The sequence below is a fragment of the Rattus rattus genome, chromosome 1 (assembly GCF_011064425.1).
Source record: "Rattus rattus isolate New Zealand chromosome 1, Rrattus_CSIRO_v1, whole genome shotgun sequence".
NCBI classification, from domain to species: Eukaryota; Metazoa; Chordata; class Mammalia; order Rodentia; family Muridae; genus Rattus; species Rattus rattus.
Window position 1 is genome coordinate 4141436 of NC_046154.1, and position 26731 is coordinate 4168166.

General features: G+C 46.5%; 2 protein-coding genes across 2 annotated transcripts in view; one reads left to right on the forward strand and one right to left on the reverse strand.

Moving 5' to 3' along the window:
• The window catches only part of Kif24 (kinesin family member 24), a 38699-nt gene extending 24132 nt beyond the window's left edge, over positions 1-14567 (forward strand). The window contains exons 6-12 of the mRNA XM_032892426.1: positions 343-464; positions 1223-1328; positions 4645-4716; positions 7354-7463; positions 9011-11215; positions 11754-11847; positions 12425-14567. Of these exons, the coding sequence (XP_032748317.1) occupies positions 343-464; positions 1223-1328; positions 4645-4716; positions 7354-7463; positions 9011-11215; positions 11754-11847; positions 12425-12565 (2850 nt within the window). The 3' untranslated portion in view covers positions 12566-14567. The remainder of the gene's footprint in view (positions 1-342; positions 465-1222; positions 1329-4644; positions 4717-7353; positions 7464-9010; positions 11216-11753; positions 11848-12424) is intronic.
• The window catches only part of Ubap1 (ubiquitin associated protein 1), a 40465-nt gene continuing 28158 nt past the window's right edge, over positions 14425-26731 (reverse strand). The window contains exons 4-7 of the mRNA XM_032892414.1: positions 22851-23774; positions 16692-16874; positions 15882-15983; positions 14425-15485 (exon numbers count right to left, since the gene is read on the reverse strand). Of these exons, the coding sequence (XP_032748305.1) occupies positions 15345-15485; positions 15882-15983; positions 16692-16874; positions 22851-23774 (1350 nt within the window). The 3' untranslated portion in view covers positions 14425-15344. The remainder of the gene's footprint in view (positions 15486-15881; positions 15984-16691; positions 16875-22850; positions 23775-26731) is intronic.

Here is a 26731-nt window from a genome sequence, read left to right on the forward strand (position 1 = left end):
ATGAATTCTATGAGACCTTGCTTTGGAGCCAAGTTTTGCCCTGGGGAATCTTAGTTAGGCTAGATTCATCAAAGATATTAAAAAGAGTGCATAAGATTAAGATGTAAATTAGCTCTTTAGCCATTGAATGTTCTCCCACAAGATTAGTATTCTACATGCTTCTCACGGCTGTGGTACTTACTCTGTGATTTAGTGTCTGGGCAGCCTTCCACCTGAACATCAAACACTGCAGTATGTTAATAAAATTACATGCCAGGTCTCTACTGCTTATTTAGCCAACTTTTTGGAGCCAGAAGACTGTTTTCTCCCAGAGAAAGTCATCCTGTGGATTTTATTTTTCAGGTGATCTTAAAGGGCAGCAAGGAGCGCAGCACGGGGGCCACCAGCGTCAATGCAGACTCCTCCCGCTCCCATGCTGTCATCCAAATTCAGATCAAAGATTCAGCCAAGAGGACATTTGGCAGGTGAGCTGGAACTGTGTGGAGAATTGCATTGTCTACCTTTCCATGTGTGACTTTGAAATATATATGCTCAACCTGGGACACTTGGGTCTTCATTGCAAGGATATAGAGTAGTGTTGTTAGCCCTGAAATAAATCATTGTATAAAGTGCCATCAGTTGATTAACCATGAAGTAATGACCTATTGTTGGTCAACCCAAAGTTATTAAAAGGGACATTGATTGCTTCTAATGTGAAACACAGTATCAGCAGGGAAACAGCAAGGAATGCATCTCGGAGAGCTTGCAGGCTATAAATGGGGGTGGGGAATCCATTCTTCTTGAAAGAAGACACAGGACAATTGGATGCATTCATTGCTTCTCTGGTGCTATCTTAGCAAACTCTGCCATGCTGATGGATGAGCCTGTCTCACCTCTGAGTAATGAGTCATTCTCTTCTTTTTCATCCTTTCTTGTTAGAAAACAGCCAATAAAACTTTCTATTTAATTATCTAAGTAGTCGCCTAACTGATTTGTATTATGGTCACCAGGCCCTTGTGGGGAAATGCTTTATTAATTTCAGTCATACTTTCTCACAAATGAGTGAACAGAGCCAGCTCCAGCTGACACATCAGGATCTTGTGATGCTTTTGGAAGGCTAACAATGATGTCTTGTCTCTCTGAGTATGAGCTGTGCTCCGTTTCTTCCCGAGGTTACAAAATGTCAGCTAATATGGAAATAAACCAAAGCCCAAAGAAGTCGCTCCTGCTGTGTTTTCTTTAGGATCTCTTTCATTGACTTGGCTGGGAGTGAGAGAGCAGCAGATGCCAGGGACTCAGACAGACAGACGAAGATGGAAGGCGCGGAGATCAACCAGAGTCTTCTGGCTGTGAGTTACTTAGAATCTAAAAATCCCTGTTTTGAGAGATTTTGTCCTAATGTGAAGCCAGTCATTGAGGCTGGGTAAATCAGCAGGGCAGTACGCATGCTCTCATTGACAGTGGAAGTCCTGAGCTGGATGGCAGGTCCAGGCAGCCTGTGCACAATGCTAGGCCACTCTTCTTTCTCCCCTGCCTCTTTTCCTCAAGCCCTACCAGTTAGAAAGAGAAATGTTTCTGCAATTGCTACATGGCTGAGAAAGCTCTTTCCTACTTCCTAAAATTTGTACTTGAAGAATGCAAATGCAGGCAGTAGTATATCTCAGATACTTCAGTTATCAACAGTTGAAGGCTTAACCAGGGCCAGGAAGGTGGCCCAGCAGGTGAAGGTCCTTGCTGCCTAGCCTGACATCCAGGGTCTGATCTCTGGGACCCATGTGGTAGAGAGCAACTCATATAAGCTGTCCTCTGACTGCCACTGTGTGCATCATGACACACATGCCACCATACACATGTACACACAAAGTAACATACATGACAAATGGGTGGAGGTCAGAGGACAGCTTTTGGGAGTTGGTTTTTCCCTTCCATCGTGAATCTCAGGGACCTACCTCAGGTGGTCAGGCTTGTGTTGGCAAGAGCTTTTGCCCAGTGAGCCATCTTGCCAACTCCTAGTTAGATTAAAGGAAACCCTGTTCATCAAGCCATGTTATAAACATTCCATAATCTCAGAGGGATGCTTTATTTTTTAATATGTCTGTAATGAAATTTATCATACTTTAAATGTAACCTCTTACTCAATAATTAAAAATCTCTTGTTGACCCATAACTACCTTTTCATAATTGACTTACTGAAGATAAAGACACTGTCCTCTGACACTTCCCCTGAGCCTGCTTTGTTTTGCTGTGTCAGCACATACTTTTTAAGGGGAGGTGGGAGAGATAATTACCTGTAAATTTTCCCACATTCTAGATACAGATAACATCCCACATTGATGATTAATCTGTTAGTCTGTTCTCTACTAGATTACTTTAAAAAGTGGTTAAGTTATGTGTATTTGCTGCGTACTGTGGCTAGGTTTTTATTTATTTATTTGTGTACAGGTGTTTTGCCTGCATGTATGTCTGTGTACTCTGTGTGTGCCCAATGCAGGTGCAGGCCAGAAGAAGGCATCGGATCCTCTAGGACTGACTGGAGTTACAAACAGCCCTGGGTCATTGTTACCAAAAATCGCATACACAATATCATCTCTTCTGGAGAATCTCAGTGCTAGAAATGGTAGATTTGGACTGATTTATAGTAAAGAAGGATATTGCTGGCATGGTTGTACACATCTATAATAACATTCCAGTGCTCTGAACAGCTGGGCCATCTCTCTCCAGCCACCACTGTAACTGGTCTTACATTTACATAAGATGTCTCTAAAGTAAAATACACACAGGATTTTGAAAATCGATATCAACAAAACATATAAAATATCTCAATAATATATTTTCATATTATATGCCAAGGTAATACTTAAACACAATAGGCTAAATAAGTGAGTATGTGATTCTCATTGGTTCCACCAGCCATGGGGTGTACTTTTAGTGTTTCTGTCTTGCCAGTCAGTTTGGTTTTCTCCACTCTGCATGGCAGGTTTAGCAAGTCCTCTGCCCCCTCCTCGCCTTACAGATCCGGATGCAGGTGCAGATGGAGTGAGTGAACTGGTCAAGTACAGCCTCTAGCCACAGACGTCTGATTTTGATCACCATAAACTACGCTACATAAGCTCGCCCGTCCCTCCTCTTTAAAGCGCGATGGTGGGGCTACTGAGATGGCCCTCACTTGCCACAAAAGCCTGACCTGTGCTTAGTCCAGGGAACCCATGTAGAGGTGAAAGAAAAGAACCAACTCCACAGAGTTGTTCTCTGACCTTCACATGAGTACTGCACATACACATCATGTGTATAAGCACATATGTATGTGCACTAAAAGGGAGATGATGACTGTGTGAAGTAATTGCTTAGTTTCAGACCAGGGACAAGGGACTGAGGTACATATTTTACATATCAAAACAGACTGGCCTCCAGGTTCTCCCAACATCCCTCAGTCCCTACCTGGCATACCCTTCCCCCAATGCTGAATTTTGCAAGTCAAGAACAGCTTCCCTGCCCTTAATAGAATCTACTGTGGTTTGAAGGGGCAGAGAAATAACCTATCACGGAGTACTGGCCTCAGGTTGTACCAAAAGCATGCTGGGGGCTGGGTTTACTAGGCCTACAGGTTACAGTCCATCTTTGGGGAAATCAAGACAGGAACTCCTCAGGCAGAAACCAGGAGGCAAGAACTGAATTCGCTGAAAGGGGAGAAACGCTGCTTACTGGTTTGCTTCCTGTGGCTTTCTCAGTCTAATTCTCACATAGCCCAGGAACACAGCCCAGGGAGGCACTGCCCATGGCGGGCGGGGCCTCCCACATGGTTCATTGATCAAGAAAATGCCCTACAGACCTGTCTGTTAGAGACATTTTCTCAGTTGAGGCTCCCTTCCTACAGTCTAGCTCATGTCAAGGATGACAAAAACTAGCAATAAAGTACCTTTTCCTCTGGTGCTCTGATTTCTCCTTCCCCAAACAGTTTATATCCAGAACTTGGATTTATACCTATATGTCTACATGTATGAGGGAGAGAGGGAAATAGCTTAAGTAAGTTATCTACTTGAGCACCTACATAGTTATGACAAGAGAGAAAACAAGTAAGCCAGGATTGCCAGTGCATAAGCTTGGACTCAGGACTGCCTGCAGGGTGGGTTTCTTGGGTCATTGGTTTCACTCTGGACTGACTCAGAGCTTTCTAGCAGGCGGCACAGAACAATGTTTTATCATTCTTGCTTGGTTTTATGTATTGAACAGGAAACAACAGGGCAGTTGACTTTCTTTTAGGAAAATTGCCTGTGTGTGGTTTGTGTGCCTTTGCTTTTACAGAATATTGACATTTATTTTTATTTTTTATTTATGTGTATGTGTGAATATGTATGCCACACATTCAGGTGTCTGAAGAAGCCAGAAGAGGGCGTTAACCCCTCGAGTTGGATGAAATTAACCTTATGGGTGCTAGGAACCAAACTCTTGTTCTTACAGATGATCAGAGTTCAATTCCCAGCACCCACACGGGGGCTCACAACCATCCAGTTGGATCCAGGGGATCCGGTGCCTTCTTTGTGGTGCAACGGCATACACGTAGGCAAAGCACTCATGCACATCAAGAGAAACTCCCTAAGGAGGTAGCATCTGGCTGTCCCCTACTTCAGTGTCATATTGATGGGTCTTTACTCTCCCACTCTACAGCTGAAAGAATGTATCCGAGCGCTGGACCAGGAACACACCCACACGCCTTTCAGACAGAGCAAACTGACCCAGGTAAAGTCAACAAAAGACTGGAGTTTGTTCTGCTTCATTCATTGTTCCTTCCTCATTGCTTTGTTAATTTAATCAAGCATCCTCTACTGACTAGACATGATGCTAAACATCTGGGGAGCAAAGAGCTGAGGTGTCACTTTCCCTCCCTCGAGGAGCTCTCAGTGCACTCAGGCAGGGATGTCTACAGCAGCAGGGCAGTTGGAGCCTCAGGAAGGCGGTCATGGTCTTGTTACCTCCTGTTGTAGCTTCCTGCCACTGCTGTGATAAATACCCTGACCAGCATCCCAGCTTTAGCTCATCCCTGCAAGAACTTAAGCAGGAACCATGGAGCAATGTTATCATTACCAGCTCTCTCCCAGACCCATGCTTAAGCAAGTTTTCCTTTACAGACAGGACCGCCTGCCAGGGATTGGTGCTGCTCATTTGTCTGGGTCCTCCTATCTCAGTGAACAAGACAGTCACCCACAGGCCAATCTGATCTGAGACATCCCTTAAGACCCCCTTTTCAGATCACTCTAGGCTGTGGCAAATGACAAAACTAACTAGGACACCACCTCTCTATATTCTTTTAGTGTAAAGAATCTTATTGCAGATGTGGTACCATTTTCCTGAAGCTGAGGCAGGAGGATTACTTAAGCCCAGGAATTCAAGACCAACCTGGATAGCATAGCAAGACTCATCTGTAAAAGCATAAATTGCTGGATATGGTGGTTCATGTCTGTGCTCCCAGCAACTTAGGCTGAGGCAGAGGACTATTTGAGGCCATACATGGAGATCAGTCTGGGCAATATGATGAGTTCCTGCCTGTCTACCCCTGACCAATAAAGCAGTGGGAATAGGCCAGCCGCACAGCTCAGTGGGAGCACTTGTTTGGTATACACCAGTTCCTAGGTTTAATCCTCAACACTGGGGGAAAACACACACGCACACGTGCGCACGCGCACACACACACACACACACACACACACACACACACACACACACACACACTTATTTAGTAGAGTTACTGAGTCTGTAAATAAGATAACTACAGTGTAGTATTAGTGCTTTAGTTAAACAAGTTAAAGACTCACGTTTTCCACATGTGAGGATGGAAAAGATGGCGGGAAGATATTAAAGCAAGTTATGCTGCCTGGCTGTTTTAAAGCATTGTTTCTACGTGGGGAAGATAAATATTGTATCAATTATGGATAACTATGAATACAACGATGAATTAACTGTCCATAAGAGGACACACGAGCTGACTATTTACTATTTGTATAGTCCTAAGACTGCTAAGTGGAATGTGGGAGGAACTCGACATGGTGCATATGTCAGCCCAGCCACTCACAGCATTGCTTGAAGCAGGAGCTTGAGTCCAACCTGGACAACACAATGACAAAGCACTGCACAGGAACCTGCACCAGCGTTAGCTGTGATTGTTCTGGGGCAGGGACTAAGGATTGAGACTTCACATTCTAGGCAATTGCTATGCCACTGAGCTGCATCCCCAGTTTACATTTTCATTTTGCTGTAGAATATTCTTTTTTTTTCACATGAACCAATCAGTTACGTTTTTTGGACACGACTTCTCAGTCAGGGTATGAAGGTTCAGCCACGGTTGAATTCCTTCCTGGATTGGAGCGGGACAGGTTATGCTCAGCCATGCGGTGCCCTCCATAGTGACCCTTCGTTAGTGGTGCTTGAGTTGCTACCCGTGCTTGAGTTCCTTGTAGCTGAAAACCACGTTGGTGCTGCCTTTCTGTGCACTGATGTACTTGTAGTCATACTGGTTATAACCTCCCCAAAAGGCCCCTCAGTGCCACTGGGGGTGAAATCTGTCATCAGTAGCCAGCTCGGCAGCTCTCCAAGTTGAACCTCCATGAGCTTCTTCTGCAGTGGCATGAGCAGTGCCATCTTGTAGTCCTGGTGTCCCAATGTAAGCATATTCTTGAGTTGTACAGCTTGGCCTTGAATTCACTTTGTAATACAGACGAGTCTTGACTTGGAATCCTCCTGCCCCAGTCTTCTGAGCATCTAGGATACAGGCCTGCACTACCAGGACCAGCCATGTTCATTCTGAGTAATACATGTGTAGACCTTTTTCTTTCTGTTGTCTGGAAAATGACCAGTAGATATTAAGTCAGGCCTATATTGGCTGCAGAGGAAGTAAGGGAATTTGAACTCATGTCCTTTTGCTTGCTTATTAGAAGTTCTCTGGCCCACTGAGCCATCTCCTCAGCACCAGAAATGCTAGCTAGTTTTCTAGTCCTTTGTGTTTCTCTGAAGACTGATGAGTACCTTTTGTTTTGCTTGTTAGTTATTTGCATGTCTTTCTTTTAAATATGTATGTATGTATGTATGTATGTATGTATGTATGTATGTATGTCTTGCCTGCCTGCCTAGTGCCCAGAAACTAGAAAGTTCCTTGGACCTGGAGTTACAGATGGTTGTCAACCACCATGTGGTTGGTGGGAACTGAACCCAGGTCCTCTTCAAGAGCAGCCAGTGCTCTTAACCACCAAACCACCTCTCCAGTCTAATGAGTTTCTTCTTTTGTAAAATATCTTTTGTGAATAAGCAAGCTGTGGCCAGCATCTTCAAACATAAGTAGTGAATATGCCCTTTGTTCATTGCCCTGTCTCCTGGTTTGGATAGGTCCTGAAGGACTCTTTCATTGGCGATGCCAAAACTTGCATGATCGCCAACATCTCCCCAAGCCACATAGCCACAGAGCATACACTGAATACCTTGCGCTACGCTGACCGGTAAGTTGCCTATAGGGTATGGGGTTGTTCTGAGCAGTGGTGGCAAAGACAGGTGGATCTCTGAGTTCAAGTCCAGTCTGGTCTATAGGGGAAAAATAGTGATGTCAGATTATGTATAGGTCCCATGAGTTTGTCACATTCCTCTCAGACACAGGGATCTGGCATTGAACCGCACAGCCTTGTTGTAGATACTATACTGGGAATTTGAAAAGTATGACCTAGTGAACCCTCCGTATGTGTGTGTGTGTGTGTGTGTGTGTGTGTGTGTGTGTGTGTGTGTGTGTGTGTGCGTGCGCGCACACGCGCACCAAAGAAAGATGCCCCATGTCCCTGTTTTAGGAGTTGATGCCTCTTTAAGAAAAATTGCAGGGGCAGTGAGTGTGGGGATGTATGGATGTCAGAGGACAACGTCTGTTAGTTAATGCCCTCTACCATATATGTCTCGGTTCAATCTCAGATGTTCACGATTGCAGCAAGGGCCTCTGCCCACTGAGCCATAGCTGCTTGGTCAGGCTTCTTTCTGAGGGGACTTGGTATGTCAGCACTACTCCCATTTCTACTTACTTCGTCTCCTACAGAATTAAAAACATTTGAAAATATTTTAGATTATTTTTATATCAGTATTTTGTCTGAATGCATGTATTATGTGCGCCTTATATGTGCCTGGTGTCAACAGGCACCATATTACCTGAGATTGGAGTTAAAGAAGGTTGTGAGCCACTATATAGGCTCTGGGAACTGAGCCTGGTGGATCTTCTGTTAAAACAGCAGAGCTCTTAACCTCTGAGCCATCTTTCCAGCTCCCAGAAGAACATTTTTGATTGTTGTGACTGGGGAAAGGTGCTACTGGTAACTACTGGGTATAAAACACAGATGTTACCAATATCTCCAATATACAGCGCCTCTATAATAAACAATTTTACCCAAAACAGAAAGCCAGTACTGCTAAGTTAGGGATGGTGGGATACACACCATCTGTCCCTTTCTGAACTGCAGATTAGGGGAATTCCCCTTCCCAGAGACTCACAGGGTGGTATTGGTAGGCATGTGGGGTTAGAGGTGAAGGGCAGACATGAATTCCCGAGTTGGCTCATCTTCAGGGCCCACGGCAGGCAGGCTCTGCATGAATATACAGCCTGGTTCTCATTCCTAGCTTGTCCCTTATGTGGGGCCGCAGTGATTTGTAAACTCTGCACTCATGCTCATATTCTCAGGAGACACTTCACTTTTAGTCCAAGTACAGCACTCATGTTAAGGAGAATGTGCTTTCTCCTTATTCTCTGCCAGAGTGAGAAAAAACTCATAGCCTTGTCATACTTTCCTTTTTTTTTTTTTTTTTTTTTTTGGTTTTTTTTTCAGAGCTGGGGACCGAACCCAGGGCCTTGCGCTTCCTAGGCAAGCGCTCTACCACTGAGCTAAATCCCCAACCCCTTGACATACTTTCCTTGTTTGTTTGTTGTTGTTTAATTCTCTGGAAGCTGTGGGAATGGAGTCACGCCTCCTCACAGACACAGATGAATATCCAGGTAACACCAGTGTCATTGCAGGGTGAAGGAGCTGAAGAAGGGCCTGAAGTGCTGTGCTTCAGCCGCCAGTCGGAATCAGACATCTGCAAACTCCTCTCCAAAACGAATTCAGAGCTCCCCTGTCACCCTGCCAGGGGACAAGTGCTCCCCCAAAAAAGTTAAGCTGGGACTTCAGTCACTTACCGTAGCCCCAGGCCCCACAAGAGTTAAGGCTCACCCATTGGCCAGCCATGCTCCCAACATCCCCTTTGCCTCTGGACCAAAGACCCCTGGTAAAAAGAGTAGCTCCCAAGGGAGTCCCACCCCAGAGTGGGACATGAAGGCTAGCCCTCGAAGAGGAACCATGAGATCTGGCCATTTGACCAAAAAGGGGGCAGAGTCAGCACCATTGTGCTCTGAGAAAAGTCAAATTGGCAGCAAGATTGCTGTTGGGTGGGAGGGCAGAGCCTCGGGCCCAAGAGAAGGTCTGCTACGTGTCAGGCTGCCTACAAGAGGGAAGAAGGTGCAGCCAGTACAGCCAGTGCAGAAGGAGCTGCTGTCCCGAGCTCGGCTCCTTGGTAACAGCCACCACTTAGAAACCACCCAGGATAGCAAGGTGGGCACACCTGCCGTGCTTGCCCCTGAAGCTTGGACAAACCCTAGTCTGCAGCAGAAGGAAAGGGAGGAACATTTGCGATTTTACCATCAGCAGTTCCAGCAGCCACCTCTCCTCAAGCAGAAGCTAAAGTACCAGCCACTGCAGAGGCTTTTGTGCCAGCACAGACCATCAGAAGGTCAGCTCCAGAATGAGACTGTCTTTCCCCTCCATTCTAATCCTGAGAACCATGATGGAGCCCAGGCGGAGGACCTTGATGACAGTGATTTCAGTGAGGATTCTTTCTCACATGTCTCCAGTCAGCCAACCATAAAAAAGAGGAGCACCTTGGAAAGGAGTGAAAGCTCCTTCTTCCTTCATCAGGACAGGGAGCATAGCCCTGAGAAACAGGCAGCAGAAAGGCAGCAATGTCTGCTTTTCAGCTCTGAGGCGGACGGGAGTAAGAAGGGGCCAGCTGACAGCTGGGTGTATTCCAGGGACCCCATCATCAGCCACAGAAAAGGAGCCCTTGATCAGCGCCACAGCCCAAGTATGATGTGCTCAGACTGGAGCAAGGAGAGAGACTCTGCCTCCTCAGGACCTGCCTCTCCTAAGGACAGCTGGGCCGAGAAACCTTCTTCACAGGTAGATTTTGTGCATCACAGAAAACCAGGTGAAGCTCAAGCCTTTGACATCAGACTGGAGGCCTTCAGAAACGAGGTCCCTGGGCAAGCTGGGGGCAGCCTGGAAAATGAGCTGTCTTTCCCACTGTCCCACGTGGCTGTTTCTGGATCCCCAGACCAGAGAGACAGAGTCTCCACACCATTAAGAGAAGTGGGTGAAAACAGAGTGACTCAGACTCCAGAAACAGTGAACAGCACTACTCCTTTCCAAGAAGACTCTAGAGAGCAGACACAATTGTATTCTGCAAACGCTTCTGGACTCATGGCTCCTCTCTCTATGTCCCTCCTGGAGACCCCCAGTCATGAGGACCTTTCTTCCTTGGAGCAAACTGCCCAGGATAGAGCTGGTTATGGCTTCATGGCTGAGATGGTAGGAGGGCCAGCAGCGGGACACACAGTATCATCTTATGATCCGGAGGCTGCCTTGCCAGTGTCTTCAGCAACTGAGTGCCTATGGCTGTCTTCATCTCCCCCTGACAATCGGCCTAGTTGTGATCTTCCAGCTCTGTCCCCGTCACCCATCCATCAGCATTCACCTGACAACTTGCCTGACAGGGAGGCCCACCAGAACAGACGGCCAACACTCTTGCCCCAGAATCATGTGGATGGGGAGCCATATGATGACAATGCTGCAGAGATTGAACTGGGGGGCTCCTTGACATTCCCACGGAAGCCCTCCTCCAACATACACGCTGGAGTACCCTATTCTACACCTTTCCTCACCTCACATACAGGTACTAGTGATGGAGTTGGCCATCCCTGGACCCAGGAGAGAAAACATCCTACAGGGGTTAGCTGGCAAGAGCTTGCTTCCTCCCTAGATTCCAACAAACTTCATTACAACGAGGACATTTCATGGCTCAGGCGCAGGCCAATCTCAAGGTGCTTAGAATCAGACTCTCCTTTGGTCCCCAGCTGTTCTCCCAAGGCCTTGGGGACACACTGTCCACTTACACCGGAGCAGGCACAGTAAGTTGGACTTTGTTCTTAAGACTTGAGCCCTTTCAATACCCAATGCCCTTTCCTATTTATTATAATAACAGAGGACCTTGCATAGAAAGGAGCTTGCCTCTTCACTGGGCAAACATTCTGCTCTGTGCTTTGTTTTCGACTTGTCATTAGAGTTTGACCAAAAGTAGATCATTCAGCTTTTAGCCTTGACCTGCTTTGGCCCTGAACCCTCCACAAGCAAAAATAAGAGCAGACCTTGTACCAAACACACCAGTTGTCAGTGGTTTATAGCCTTTCTGAAGAAAGCTTTGGGGAACAGGCAAGCTGGGGAGGCAGTGACAAGCTTGAGAAGTCTCCGTCTCTCCCTGTAACTTGTGGGTACTCCCTAACCCCTTTTCTAGTTCTGAGAACAGAGAGAGAGAGCAAGGAGTGGCCAGCTGGTCTTACCATACTGGGAAGAGGCGTAAGCTCCTAGTATGGAAATGAGGCTCAATGTCCAAAGGTTGTCCCTGAGTATGAGAAACCAGCAGGATTCCTTTCTTCAACATGTTCCCAGGCAGGTGATCATCCGTGCACACCAAGAACAGCTGGATGAGATGGCTGAGCTGGACTTCAAGGAGGAGACCTTAATGACCCAGATGGATTCTAATGTAAGTGGTACTGGACAGATATGGGCTACTGACAATTGTACACTAACTGTTGAGGCCTTGTGGCCCTCAGAGGGTCTGGGTAGAGCTAGACGGTGCTAAATGGTCTCTAGCCTCTCCCTAGCCATTCTGTCTTCCTAAAGGTTTTCTGGGGTCCCTCCCTATGACTACTGTAAACACCCTTTTCCAGAATAGTCTCCACTTGTCTCAAATGCACCAAAGCCATTGAAACTTCTAAGGTTTCCCCTGGGGAGGAGGGACTTGGGTTCTGAACTGCTCCTTCAAGATGGACTAGGGAGCATTTTGGAAAGAGCACTTTGTTACTCTTGTAGAGGTCCCAGGTTTGGTTCCTAGCACCCACGTGGTGACTCATAACCATCTAGAACTCCAGTCTCAGGAGAGCCGATGTCCTCTTCTAAATTCTGTGGGTAGCACCAGGCATGTAAGTGTAGTGTGTAGGCAAAACATTCATACACATTAAGAAAAGAACATGAAAAACAAACAAAAAAACAGATGAGAAAAGATGATCTGGCAGAAAGCCATCAAGAGAAAAAGCTCTAGTTGTGTTGTTTCTTCTCAGGATTTTGAAGAATTTGTGACCCAGCTGGATGAAATCATGGCTTTGAAGTCCAAGTGCATCCAAAGTCTGAGAAGCCAGCTTCAGCTCTACCTCACCAGCCTCGGTCCAGCTGCAGCCCCCAAGAGAACTGTGGTGTCTTAGAGGCAAACTCATCCTGGGTGGACACTGCGTGTTCTCTGGGGCTGGAAGAGGCTCTGCCAGGGCCTTCCTGTCGTGCCCCTAGTGTTACCCTAGCCATACATGGCCTTGGATGACCTCACTACTCGGGGACAGACCTCATCTTATCTCAGTTCCAACTACAGGGCCACCTGTAACAAAGTACCAGGCTGAAAACCTTCATGTCCCCTTTTGTTTGGGGCTCAGAGTAGTCACTTTGCCCACCTGTATCTGTAGGAACATACTTGGTCTAATAACATTGTAGATGTTCCTAAATTTGAGGGTGGGACTGGGGTGTTTAATGTTAATGATGAGAGGTCAGAGGCTAGGGAGCAAACTGAGCCAGCAGCTTTATTCTGACAGTGCCTTTCTGTACTTAAAGACTACAGCACTGGTACCAGGCAGGCAGTCAGGTAAACTCCTTCCCAGCAGAGAGTGGAGATTATAAAATGAACAACTCTTGGTATCTTTCTTTAGAGCAACTGAGGTCTGAGGTATGCTTTATGTTTACGGTTTCCTGCCTGCAATCCAGCTTTGAGGGGGCCAACAGAAGCCCATAGACAGTGGCTACTAGCCCTCAAAGCCCTTGTGGCAGATCCTAGCTCCTGTCCATGACCCAGTGCCTCTGAATGATTAGTCAGGCTGGAGGATCTCAGGCAAATCCATTGCCTAGGCCTGAATCTTCCAGGGCACCCAGGCCAGCAGCACACAAGGGCCTTTGCTATGGTGTCTTGGGACAGAGTCTACAGTCAGCAGTCTGAACCTTCTGACACAGCAGCAGACACACAACTTTTCAAATGAGTTCTTGCTGTATTACTGGGGGCTGGGGTGGGGCATCAGATGTTATCAGGTACCTTATTTTAGAAACAAGTGTCTCACTGCTGATCTGCTCAGACTGATTAGCTAACAAGTCCCAGGGTCCTTCTTGTCTCTCCTTGTTCTCTATGTTGACCAACTCACAAAGATCCTCCTGCCTCCCAAGTGCTAGGATTAAAGATGTGGCCACCATTATACCAAGCTAGTCCCGACTTTCCACAGTTACTAGAGATCCAACCTCAGTCCTCATGCTTATACCACAAGCACTTTACTGAATCACCTTTTTAACAGAGATCCTCCAAGAGTCCATTAGGTCTCCCTGAGTTAACCTGAGATTCATGTGTCACAGCCTAAGCCACAGAAATTTAAGGAGAACTCTATGGTTTTAGGATGTTACATCTAAAAAGCCAAGATAAGCCAGATGTGGCATTGTTCATTTGTAATCCCAGCATTTGGGATGCTGAGGCAGAATGAGGACTATAAATTCAAAGACAACCTGGACTACATAGTGAAATAATGGTATTATTAGGCCAAAGGCTAATTCAAAAGAGCTGAAAAGCTACAGTCGGCCAGCCACAGGCAGTGCTTGAATTGACCACCAGGTGGCAGCCTGTTCCTAGGCTGTATAGCCTCTCACATTGCTAAGACCCAGAGACCATTCTCAGACCGCCAAAAGAATGTGTGTGGATTCTACTAGAGGTAAAGACTAGAAACTTTAGGGATGAGCTATCAGCTGCAGGAGCACCACTGTAACCTTGCCTGTGACTGGTAGTATTCACAAGCAAAAGGATTTGTCAACTTTTAAAGGATATCTGTATGCCCCTTCTCTACTTTGGCAAGAGAGCACATACCCTTCTTCCACAGACTGCACTAGACCAGGTTTAAAGAACTCTTTGGGTCTCTATTTGTAAGCCAAAAAACTTATGGGAGCTTCCAGGTCCCATAGGCCCTCCGTGAGAAAAGGATACCATCTACCCACTGTTCTGAGTCAAAATTTGTCCAAATAAAGAGGTTAAAGCAGCATGGCATACCTTTTAGATTTTTATTAGTAGTTCTCTGAAGAATCAAAATAGTTAGCAAATTACTTTAGATTCAAGACTGTAGTATATCCTTTGTTGTTTAAATCTTTAATGTTGAAGAACATAATACAAACAAACCAGAGAGACTGGTTTCTATGCCTAGGTGTTATTCATTTGTCATCCTAAAGCAGGGCTGGAGAAGGCTGTTCAACAACTGGGGGTTAGTGCTGAGTGACAAGTCGTGGCCTGTTTCCTCACCAATGTGCTGGGAAGGGGCTGATGATTACTCAAACTGCTTACAGCTTCCTAGCACAGGGGCTCCAATGCCCTGGGCAGCAGAGGATTATGGTCTAAGCCAAAAGAAACAGTCTGAAGAGGGGCACATGGGAACTGCCTGGCAGAAGAGGCAGACTTTGCCCCATGAGGAAAAGTGCATCTTTGTACCGCAGAGACATTCCAGAACCAGTGTAACACTAAGGGCTGTGTGTGGGGGAAGGCGGGCCCCGGAGGAACCTCTCAGTTGCATTCCACTTGGGTTAGAGCCCAGTCTGCCAGTGGAGCAGCAGAGAGGACAGCGTCTAGCCCCAGAGCAGCAGCAATCTGCTCCTGCCTTCCCACTCTTGGTAGCCAGGCTAGGTTTTGGCTGAGAACATAAGTATTCTTCCTGAAAGGCCAAAGTGGGAAGGACACTTCTCAAAATACAGATGTTTAATATCGAAGGAACCAGTAGAGGGCATATATGTATGCCCAAGTCTTCCTACTTTGCCCCAGCTCAGGCCTGGGCTCCCAGAGCAAGTGTCACCTCCACATCTGACCTTCTAACCCCCAAAGAAAATCTGGAAGCATGTCCCGTCTTCCCCACAAGTGAGCTGTGCAGGGCCTCCTTGGGGAATGGTGGTGCCGTGGCAAGGCCGTGGCAGGGCCTGGTCTCAGCTGGCTTCAGCCCGGGCCATGAGGTCTTCCAGAGCATTGTCCTGGTCATTGTTGTGTAATAGCAAAACTTCCTTAATGTCTTTCAGTTCAAAGCCCATTTCCTTAAATTTGCTCATTAACTGAAGAAACTCCATCATCTATGGGATAAAGGAAAACCTTTTTCAGAAAGAGTTCAGCCACACAGACTAACTGAATGTAGACGTATACTACAGGTGAAGGATCTCAAGAGCCCCGGCCCACCAAGACAAAGTACTTAAACCCCTAAAGAATGCTTTCTAGATAAAGAGAAGGCAGAAAGCTTGGCTTTTAGCACAACTCAACTTTCCCTTCCTATCACTGGGATTCAACCCCAGGTAGTGCAGGGTCCCCAGAGTACACCAGGACAGTCAACTCTGTTCCTGTGAATGCATAAAGGTTCTTACCTTGGGGTTGGGGATTTAGCTCAGTGGTAGAGTGCTTGCCTAGCAAGCGCAAGGCCCTGGGTTCGGTCCCCAGCTCTGGGAGAAAAAAAAAAAAAAAAAAAAGGTTCTTACCTTTTCTTCTGAACACTGGTGCATTTCCAGAGCCTCTTCCACTAAAAGAGGGTCAAAACCCTTCTCACAAAGCTGTCCATGTGCAAAGAGATAGTCGAGAATCTAAGAAAAGAAACAAGACTTAAGTCCTACTGTCACTTCTCTGTGTTGAGTTTTAGACCTGTGTGAAGTCAGCTCCATGTCCCTGCCCCGTTATCAGGACTAGACTGTGCCTTGAATGTGTTGAGCACAGCATGACCTCAGTAATTACTTGGTAAACAAACCGGCACACCCTTCTAGAAATGAGCAGCCACATCCCAAAGGAGGTGGTACCATAGCTGACTCAACCCCCAGAATGTAAACTCAGAAAAATACAGTGCATGTGAGAAATAGTATGCTATTCAAACTTGCTGTGCAGCCATGACAAAAGTTTCTGGAGGTAAGCAGAGAGTAGTAGACTACGCCTGTCATGCTAGTGTTCAGGCCCATGAGTCCAATGCCAGCCTCAGCTACCTCAGTTCTGAGCAGCATGAGCTATACAAGACCCTATCTCAAAAAGAAGTAAAGATTAGGACATCTAGCCATATACTTAGTCTGTCCTCTGGAGGACAAAGGACAACAGCCCCAGTGCCCACCCCTGGCTATCCCACATTCTCCAAGCAGTCCTCAAGGATCACTGCTGAGCTCTTCTGGCTTCCCGAGGATACCCCAATCTCCACATACCCACAGGGGAGGAGGCTGGAATTGCAGGCACTCGAGGACCTCAAGATCACAACCCTGACTTGAGGCCACCATGCTCCTCCACCCACACCTTGCAGACCAGCACCTCACCTGCTCAATATTCTCTCCTTTCTTCTTCATGGCTCTCAGGACACAATCATATGAGTAGCCCATGTTAACTACTGTCTCTACACACTGCCGCTCACTCGGAGACAGTGCCTGCAGTTCCAAATAGGCCTGGGGACAGCTAGGCATGGTGGGCACTTGTGACACTGAGAAATTTAGAGGGGTAACCTGACAATAGAAAAACAAGATTAAAGTAAGAGGAGTTGAGGCCCAGGTTGCTGTCCAGGCATTGTGGGGAGGGACGGAGAGAGGTACCAAGTGCCAGCCAAGGAAAAAAGCTGGGAAATAGTTGGAGCCCGCATCCACAGGCTATGCACGCTCAGTCATCACATGCTGTTCCACGCTCTAACCCGTTTGAACCTGCCTACAGAATTAACATTGGAGGGCTATGCTGATTTCTCTGTCATTTCATTAGCCCTTAACTATCTCAGTCCTTAAGATTCAGTCACCGAGATTTTTGACACTCTGTAACTGACTATCCTTGTCTCACTCCTACCTCTCACTGGTCTGGACTTCCCAGGCACTGCTAGCTCAGGGCCTCAGGATTCTGAGGGTACTTACCTTTGCCCTACATCACAGCTCTGCCTCATTCCCTGCTAACACTGCAGTCCTCTGCAGCTAAGGTGGAAGGAGTATTAGCCACACTAGGCTGGACTTCTACTGCATGGCTACTAGCAGCTTGCTCCCTGCTACTGGACCTCCCTAGCATCACCTGACTGGCTCACCTCTGATAATGAAGTCTAAGGCAGAGGCAGCTCAGCACACTCCCAGGCCATGGGAATAAAATCACAAGCTTTCAGTGTCTCGGCCTCCAAGAACCAAAAAAAACATTTTATAATTTTCCTTGTTTCTTCTTTCTATTGTGTAAAGCAAGGCAGTAAGGAGTAGTCAGTCCTCTGTGCTAAAGCAAGTTCTGCTGTAGCCACATGTTCTCAAACTCAAGAGAGCCAGGAGGTTCACAGGCATGTAGACTGGCAGCTTCCACTGCACTATGTCACCTGTAACAGACTTAAGGGGCTTCAGCAGTCATGGAAGAGCAGAAGCTAAAGCAATCTAGCCACTTTACAAACTCAAGATTATATGGCCCTCTCAGGAGCAGACTACGTGAACTCGACACCAGCTTCTTAAAAAAGTAAAGACCGTTGTCACGTGAGCCCAGCCAAAAAGCCAGAACTATTCTGCCACCATGTGCACTTCTCCCTTTAAAAAGCCCCATGGACACCTGCTAGAATATGGACATCTGTTTCTAATTACAAACACTTTGAGAAGTGCTTTCGGAATGTGCAGTCCTCCAACAGCTGTGCTGTTGGGAATATTATTTGGGCTCTTCAAGTAAGTGTGGCCTGATAAAATGCTTTGATTAGTTGTATATTTCTAGGGACCTGGTCTTTGTGAATACTAAAATGCAAGGCTTTAAGCTAGAGAGCTCAGCGGTTATGAACATTTGTTTGTTGCAGATCAGACCTGGGTTCGGTTCCCAGTATCCACATGATAGTTTAAAACTACCCACAACTCCAGATCCAGGGAATCCAACACCTGCTGAACTCCCCAGATGCTAGGCATGCACGTGCTGAATAAAATATGTATGTAGGCAAAACATTCATATACATAAATCTATAAGAAATATGTAAGCTTCTATATATATAGTCGTTTTAACATTTATAGTAAATATCAGAGATAATGTGATAAAAAGTCATGGCTATTAGGTAGTTTTTGTTTTGAAGACAGGGTCTCACTATGTAGGCCTAAAATTCTCTAGGGAGACTAATGTTGCTTCAAAATGCATAGATCTGCTGCCTCCCTCTGCTTCCAGTGTGCTCGCACCCAAAAGATGTTTACGGGTTTGTTTGTTTGTTTGTATATGTCCGCCTGCCTTTATATACATGTATACCATGTGCATGCCGATGACTGTAGAGTCCAGAAGAGCTTGTGAGGTTTGGAACTGGAATTACATATGGTTATTAGCCATAATATAGGTGCTGGCAACCAAACCTGGGTCTCAACCACTGAGCCATCTCCAGCTCAATGCATAGGATTTTAAATACTAGAACTGAGCACAGTCCCCTTCCCTTTTTAAATATTACGACTGAAAATACTTTGCTTACTAAAGACAAATGAGTGACTCCTCCCCATAACATTTTATTAATCAAATAGGCACCACACTAATTAAGGAGATTCCAAATGGGCAATGTTTAAAAGGATTCCTCATTACTGGGGCTTAAGAAGGTCCTCAAGTTGAGGATAGCCTGGGCTATACAGCAAGACTATCTCCAAAAAACGAAAAAGAAAGAGCCTCTTGTCAAAATTACTAGTACTAGGGTGTTTCAAGTCATTCATCAGGGTTCTAACCATAATTATGATTGTGTGTGTGTGCTACACCCCCAGACCCAGATACAATACCATCACTACACTGCATTCTGTCAGTTCTACTTCATTAGCAATTTTTTCATTAAAAAGATAAAACGTAGTTATTGGCAAACATAAAATAGGTGTCAGGTTAAGCTTCAGTAAAGACCCAGGGGGCCCAACACAATAACTCAGACAGACATATCACTGGTAAATGTCAAACTTTGCAGAGGCTGAGGGCGGGGAGTGAAGTGGAGGTGAGCACAGCCGGCCTCGGATCACCTCTGCAGTGCTGGAGTCGGTGGGGCTTCCAGAGGCTGGGGAGCACAGCAGTTACGTTACCTGCGCTCTGGCAAAGGAATCAGGTTTGCTTCACAGCGCCACATGGCGGCTCACACTGTACCTCTGGCTCCTGGGATCCTACACTCTTGACTTCCTCAGGCACCAGGCATATACATGGCGCACATATGCACTTGCACGCAAACACTCAGAGAAATAAAGCAATCCTTTAAAACGATGGCTCAGGTTAGGGTACTTGCCACAAAACCTGACCACTTTTTGACCCCTAGAAACCATCCTGTGGAAGAATAGAGCCAGCTCCCACAAGACGTCTTCTTACACCTGTGTACTATAGACACACACACAAAACAAATGTGATTCAATTTTTTTTCCCTTTTTTTTTTGGAGCTGGGGACCGAACCCCGGGCCTCAGTTAAATCCTCTCAAATATTTTTAATGTATAGAAACGTAAAAAAATATACAGAGTTGTAGCTAAGTTAGCAGGCAGAGAACCCTGGGCTGGATCCCCAGCAAATCTGTAATCCCAGCACTCGGGAGGCAGAGCACAGGATCAAGTTCAAGGCCAACCTGGGTTAGAAATTTCAGCAATGGAGTAAGAGAAACAAGGAAACAAAATTAGAAGAGGAGCAAGTTCATCTTGGTGCACATCTGCAATCCCAGCATTCAAGGACGGCTGGAGAGATGACTCAATTAGTAAAGGCTTCCACACAGGATGAGGGGCTGAGTTAAATCCCTAGTGATACTCTGTCCTCCACATGAGCACATGTGCACACACAGGTAAAGGATAGCCTTGGCTACATAGTGAACAGACCAAACTACACAATGAGAGTCCGCCTCAAACACACTCGGCTATGAGAGAACAGGGATAAATCATTATTGAAGAACCAGACACAATGGCATGGATACCTACAGTCCAACAACTGGGGAAATGAGGGCATGGAGATCACCAAAATCCAAGGGGCACAGTGGCTCACCTGTTGAAGGCACCTCTCATCCAAGCCAAGTAAAGGTGGCAGGAGAGACCAGGCTCCAAAGTTGTTGTCTGACCTCCACACCGATGACTTTAAGTAATGGCAATATATAAAATACTAAACACATTGGAAGGCTTAAAAACCAAAGGATTCTAAATGCTAGAAACAATTTAATAGGGAAATTTTATAACTAGCACTCAGGAGATTTAAGAAGAACTCCCCTGCCCCCAGGTTTCAGGCAAGCCAGGGCTGAGTCTCCAAAAGCCAAGGGGCAAAAAGAAAATATAAAGATCAATAGGTGCTATGGTTTGTTTAATGGCTATAATTAATACGTTTAGAAGTCAGAGACTTGTGGGAAGTGATCTGCAGAAACTGCAAGTGGAAGGAGCCCGAATGTGAGTGTGTAAAATGGATAAGTAGCCCAGGGCATAAGGATCCTCACTCAAAAGCTGAACAAAGACCCTAAAGGCCTGAGAGGCAGCTCCACCCTACCTAAGGATAAGGGCCCATTGCATGACTAGTCTCAAAAGGACCATGAGTTCCTTGACTTCTAATGTTATTTTATATAAACAGGAAACCATGATAGCAAAACCTGAATAATGAAACTGAATAGCCATCTAGCCTGGTAGTGGTGATCACACCCAAGAGGCAGAGGCAGAGGCAGAGGCAGAGGCAGAGGCAGAGGCAGAGGCAGAGGCAGAGGCAGAGGCAGAGGCAGAGGCAGAGGCAGAGGCAGAGGCAGGGGCAGGGGGCAGGGGCAGGCAGACATCTGTGAGTTGTTTTTTTTTTTTGTTTTGTTTTGTTTTGTTTTTCCCCGGAGCTGGGGACTGAACCCAGGAACTTGCACTTAGTAGGCAAACGCTCTACCACTGAGCTGAATCCCCAACCCCGTGAGTTTGGTAGATATAAAGATAAAGTTCGACAGAATCTACAGACAGCAGGGCTATACGGAGAAGCCCTGTCTCAAAAGAAAAGAAAAAGGCCATCTGAGGTAGCCAGAGCCTGGTTCCAGGCTCAGTTCTGCTGAGGTTCCCATTTGAGGGGTGCACCACTCTGGGCCTCGGGCACCATGATCATCGTGGAGATGTGCTTCTCTCACTGAGGCTCCCAAGCCTCACACTGTGAAGGGAGCCAGGCTCTGTTCCCAAGGGAGGTGATCAGACTGACACCCGTAAGGACACCGGAACTCCAGCTGTTCATGAATTGAAAGCGAGTTCGCTGAGACGAACCTCTTTACCTCTTTTGACCCTGAAGGTCAGGTCAGGCTGGCCAAACAATGGCCAATGGTTGCTGTTCTGATTGAGAAAGCGCTCACGGTGGGTTCTCTGGTTTTGTTCTCTGGGGTTCATCTAAATGAGGCTGAGTACTGGCTGAGCGATCCCTATCTTTCCAGGGTAGGAATGCTTTTCATTTAACCAAAGCATTCTAACATGTCACAAAGAAGAATCCAGTGCTGACCAAAGCCCAGCAACTAGCCAGCCCACTCTGAAGAGAAGATGATGCTCAGCAGTCTGTCGAATTACCTGGGCCGGGTCAAGTTCTCCGACAGTGGAGCCATTCACCGGAGTGCTGCTGCCAGGACGGTGTGCTAGGAGGCAGGCCAGGGTTTCGCCTTCCACTGGCTAACAGTGCTTGCTGTAGTCTCGCACCAGTACAACTCAGCTCCTTACCTGCTCCTCACTCTATCATTTAAAAACATCCAGGAGCGGGTGTAGCATGAGCCTCTCTCTGTTTTAAGATTTATGGCTCAGGATACAGAAACATGTTCTGGTGCTGCAACACCACATCAGGAGCTAAGCTTATACTGTGACAAAGAAACCGCCCTGGTTTGCCCCCATTTGCCCTAAGACATTAACAGTGAGAGCACTCAGTACAGGTTTCTCCTGGCCTCAAGACTGCCAGGTGCACATTGCTGACAGGAGAAACAAGAGCCACACAACTACAGCCTACAGACTTTAATCACAGATTTCTAAGTTACTAGAAACCATGTGGTCTGAAGAAACCTAGTTCCATAGAGCCACATCATGTTTTAAAAAAAGGCAGAATGGGGAAGCTAGGAAAGGGTATAATGTGTAACAAGGAGCATCCATCCCCACGGATGGAAAGAAGATGGGTGACAGAGACACTAAACAGCCCACACAGGGATGCATGATCCCAGCACTCAAGAAGTGGAGACAGGGTTGGGGATTTAGCTCAGTGGTAGAGCGCTTGCCTAGCAAACACAAGGCCCTGGGTTCGGTCCCCAGCTCCGAAGGGAAAAAAAAAAAAAAAGAGGTGGAGACAGGAGCTCTAGGCCACGTAGTAAGACATCTCAACTGAAACCAAGACAAAACAAAACCTATTAAGACATAACAGCACTTCAAGGAACCAAGGTTAGACAGAGAAATACAATTCACAAGGGTTGTGCTATATCAGAAAACAAAGCCATTCTCCATACACTATCAAACACTAAGCCTTGTGGGAGGCAAGTTTATTGGTAAATGGATCACTGAAGACCCCTTTGTGTAAGTTAGGACTGAAAACTTACTGTGGGACATGTACTCGGAGGTGACGATTCTTCTGTACACACAGACAAGATAGACAGGGAAGGCATCTGAGAGGACGTCAGTGCTGGCACCTCTGTGCCACTGTTCAAGTTCAAAGCTGAAAGCCCAAGAGCATGGTCCCCATTGAGCTCACTGGCACTGCTTTGGGTGGAAGGCTTTAGGAAATTCCGGGATGCGCCACTTCGGAGGCAGGATGTGCTATGGAAAGTGCTCGCGAGCCTGACTGTCTTCTGACTGCTGTCGTCAGAGTCAAGTTTGGGGAAGGACAGAGATTTGATATTGCTTACTGTAGGAATAGGGGGCAGGGACACTTTGGAAGACAGCGACGTCTTTTCACAGTTGCCCAACTGTGGTAAGGTAATAAAGCCATTGGGTTTATGAAGAGGCTTGAAATCTAAAGTTGCCTGCTCCAAGGATGCCAAGACCTCCTCCTCCTGTAACACAGAGCCCACGTTTCCCCTGGGTGTGCTACTGTCCAGTAACTGAGCCATTATGGGTCCAGTGGTTCCTACCAGAATGTTTCTCAGCTCTTCCTTCTCGTCAATGGTTTTTAATTCCAGATTATCAAATGGGTCCTCTTCACACTCGAAGTCAGCAGGATTGAAGTCTGCCTTCGTGTGGGGTGGGCTGAGAACTTTCTGCTTTGTGGTACTACTGCTGACCCGAGTTGGAGTGAGGATGTTGTTGTGCTGTAAGCTGGCAAGGATGGGGTTAATAGGAGGCGGCATTGTGGCTGTATTGTGAGTTTTGGAGAAGCTCACTTTGCTGTCACCCTCTGGACCACTCTTAGAATTCACTTTAGCTTCTGCTTCCTCGGACTTGCGCTCTGCTTCTTGCTGAGCTTCTTGGATTAGTCTAATGTCTTCAGCCCACTCAATGGCTTTCTTTTCCAAGGAGAAGTCATACTGCAGAGAGAGAGAGAGATGTGAGCCTAGGGGCTGCTCGCCCTACCCAACTCAGCCCTGTACTGTGACGTGCAGGAGGCAGCACTTCAGCACATAGCTGAGCCTCACTGAGGAACTGACACTTCCAGTGTCCAAGTCAGGCTCCCAGACTCCTTGTATAAACTCTACATACCAGACCACACCTTTTGCTTCTCTTGCCCATAGGGTAAGCCACCCTCAAGGACGCTATCCTGATGACCCCTCTGTTCATACATTTGTATGGCACTCACTCACCTCTATCACGTACGTACTGGTGCGTACATGCAAGTACATGTACTTAATGTGTAAACGTGTCCTCCTATTGACAGCAACCCTACAGACCCTCCTTGGGTCTCTATTATGTAGGACAATATCCTTCAGAGATCCTATGCTCACTGAATAATGACAGCACTAACCCTGAAGGGCACGTTTGGGGTACCATGAAAGAACTTGCTGTTTTGCTTTGTTTGCTTTAGCAGAACCGGAGACCCGAACCCCGAACGCAGGGCCTTGCACATAGGAAGTGCTCTCCCATAAGTCCATGAGCATCTTTCATGAGTTAACTCTACACATTACCTAAAACCCCTTAGTAATTACCATTATCCCTACTTTACAAGGGATCATGCCCACAGTCATAAAGCCAAGAAGTACTGGATCTGATGCAAGCCAGCTCCATGCTCTCAATCCACTACTGGGCTGCAATGAATACACTCCAGTCAGAATTCGAGGAGACTTAGTAAAAAACCCAGTGCTCAGTTCAGCAATACACTTGTTAAAACTGGTACAAGGTTAGCATGGCCTGGCACAAGAAAGACACACTAAGTCATGAAAGCAGCAGTCGGTACTCAGATGAATATGGATCATAATTTGAGGAGTGAGAAACCTAGACAAGAGACTGGAAGACACTCAGTGGCAGAAGATATGAAGGTCCTGGATAGTGGCAATCTATACACGCTAAGGATTAAACACTATTCCAGTATTTGGGAGCTGGAAGCAGGAGGAGGATCAGGAGCTCAAGGGCAGCGGGGCTCTAGGAAACCCTATTTAAAATAAACAAACTGCGTAGTTTCCTAATGAAGCTGTAACATGTAGGCCAACTTTACCTACAGCATTATAGAGCAAACCTTACACAGAGAGAGGAAGACAAAGGCCCTGGCACTCACCCATCAGAGCAGAGCTGGCTGATGTACGCATGAGTGTTCAAGATGGCAGCACGGTAGAGAGAGAGGACTTGGGAGAAGTTTAAGTCAGTGTAGAAAAGGAAGAAAAACACACAGAGCCACTGAGAATTCATGTCCCCACTCCTGTGGTTGTGCTCTGTAGAAGTGGCAGTGGGAGCTGGGGTGAGGCACCATGGACAAAAGGGAGGAAACAGCCACAGGCTCTACAGAGCTTCTAACTGGAGAGACCTAACTGTTGACAGTGTCACGGCTGCTTCTCTCACTGCTGTGAGAAACAGACCTAAGGAGGGAGACTGTGGGCTCAGTCTGAGGGCACAGGGGCAGCAGCTTCAGGCAGCAGCGAGGAGGCAGAGGCAAACGCCAGTATCAGCAGGCTCTATCTTTTTTATTCAGTTCAGAACCCAGCACATGGAATGGTACCAGCCACACATCCAGCGCAGGTCTTCCCACCTCAGTTACTTAGATAACCCCTCACAGACATCCCCAGAGCCTTGTCTTCAATAATGCTACATCCTGTGATGATCAATATTAAATTGCACAGATCCAACGGAGTAGTCTAGACTATGCAAACTTATTGTGTAGCTCAGTCTTAGCCTCACTCCCCTAAGTGTTGAGATTTCAGAGAAAAACCAACCGCTAATAAGCCAACCTCCTACTGCCCATAAACACCAGTTTGTCAAATATTTATTCTAAGAATACTTAGAAATAGCTTGTTTTCTAAATCACTCTTAAATAAGATTCGGGGGTGGGGGGGGTGTTTGTTGTTGCTGCTGCTATTGTTGAGAGAGAGTTGCATGTAGCCTAGGCTGACCTCTCACAAAACAGCCAAAGATCCCCTGCCTTCATCTCCCCTGTCTGAGATTACCGGTTTCTGACATCACCCCTAATCCATATAGGCAAACACTCTACCAACCTCCCTGTACCAGCTACATTCCTGGACCTGTTTGTGTTTTTTTTTTTTTTTTTTAATTATCAAAGTAATGTAGAATATGTAGAAAATAGAGAAAAGGTTTTTTGCGCTCAGGTGATAGGGAAAGCTTGTTTCACAAACAGGACACTAGAATCTGACCCCAAGCACTAACTCCGTAATCCAGTCCTGGTGGTGCAGGCCTGTAATCCAGCAGAGGTAGGAATATCAGAGTTCAACGTCAACCTCTGTACACAGGGAGCCTGAGGACAGTCAGGTAAAGACTGTCAGAAAGAGAGAGAGACAGACAGACAGACAGACAGACAGACAGAGAACAAGTGTACAATATGGAGTAGAGAAAAGGATTATCAACTCACCAGAGGTCTCCCCTTAGCCACAGCTTTCTTCTCCATAGTTTGGTTTGTCTATAGTCAAGTACAATGCAAGAATAGTTGCATTCTAGAAATAAATAATCTTAGCTTTGGGCCTGGAAGATGGCTCAGCAGTTAAGAGTATTGTTACTCTTGCAAAGAACCCAAGCTCTGTTCCCAACATGCACCAGGCTGGCCTTGAACTCAGAAATCTGCCTGCTTCTGCCTCTTGAGTGCTGGGATTAAAGGCAAGGCAGCCACCACTACCCAGCAAATATCCTTACCTCTTCTTCAAAGAGCTGACACTCTCTTCTGGCCTCTATAGATAACAAGCAGGGTATGTGGTTCACATACATGTACATATGCATGCAGGCATCACTCATGTTTCTAAAATAAAATCTAAATCTGATATTCTGAGTAGTATGGTAAAATTTGGCGGTTTCTCTAAATGCTGTGTAAGTTTACTGACTCATGTTGATG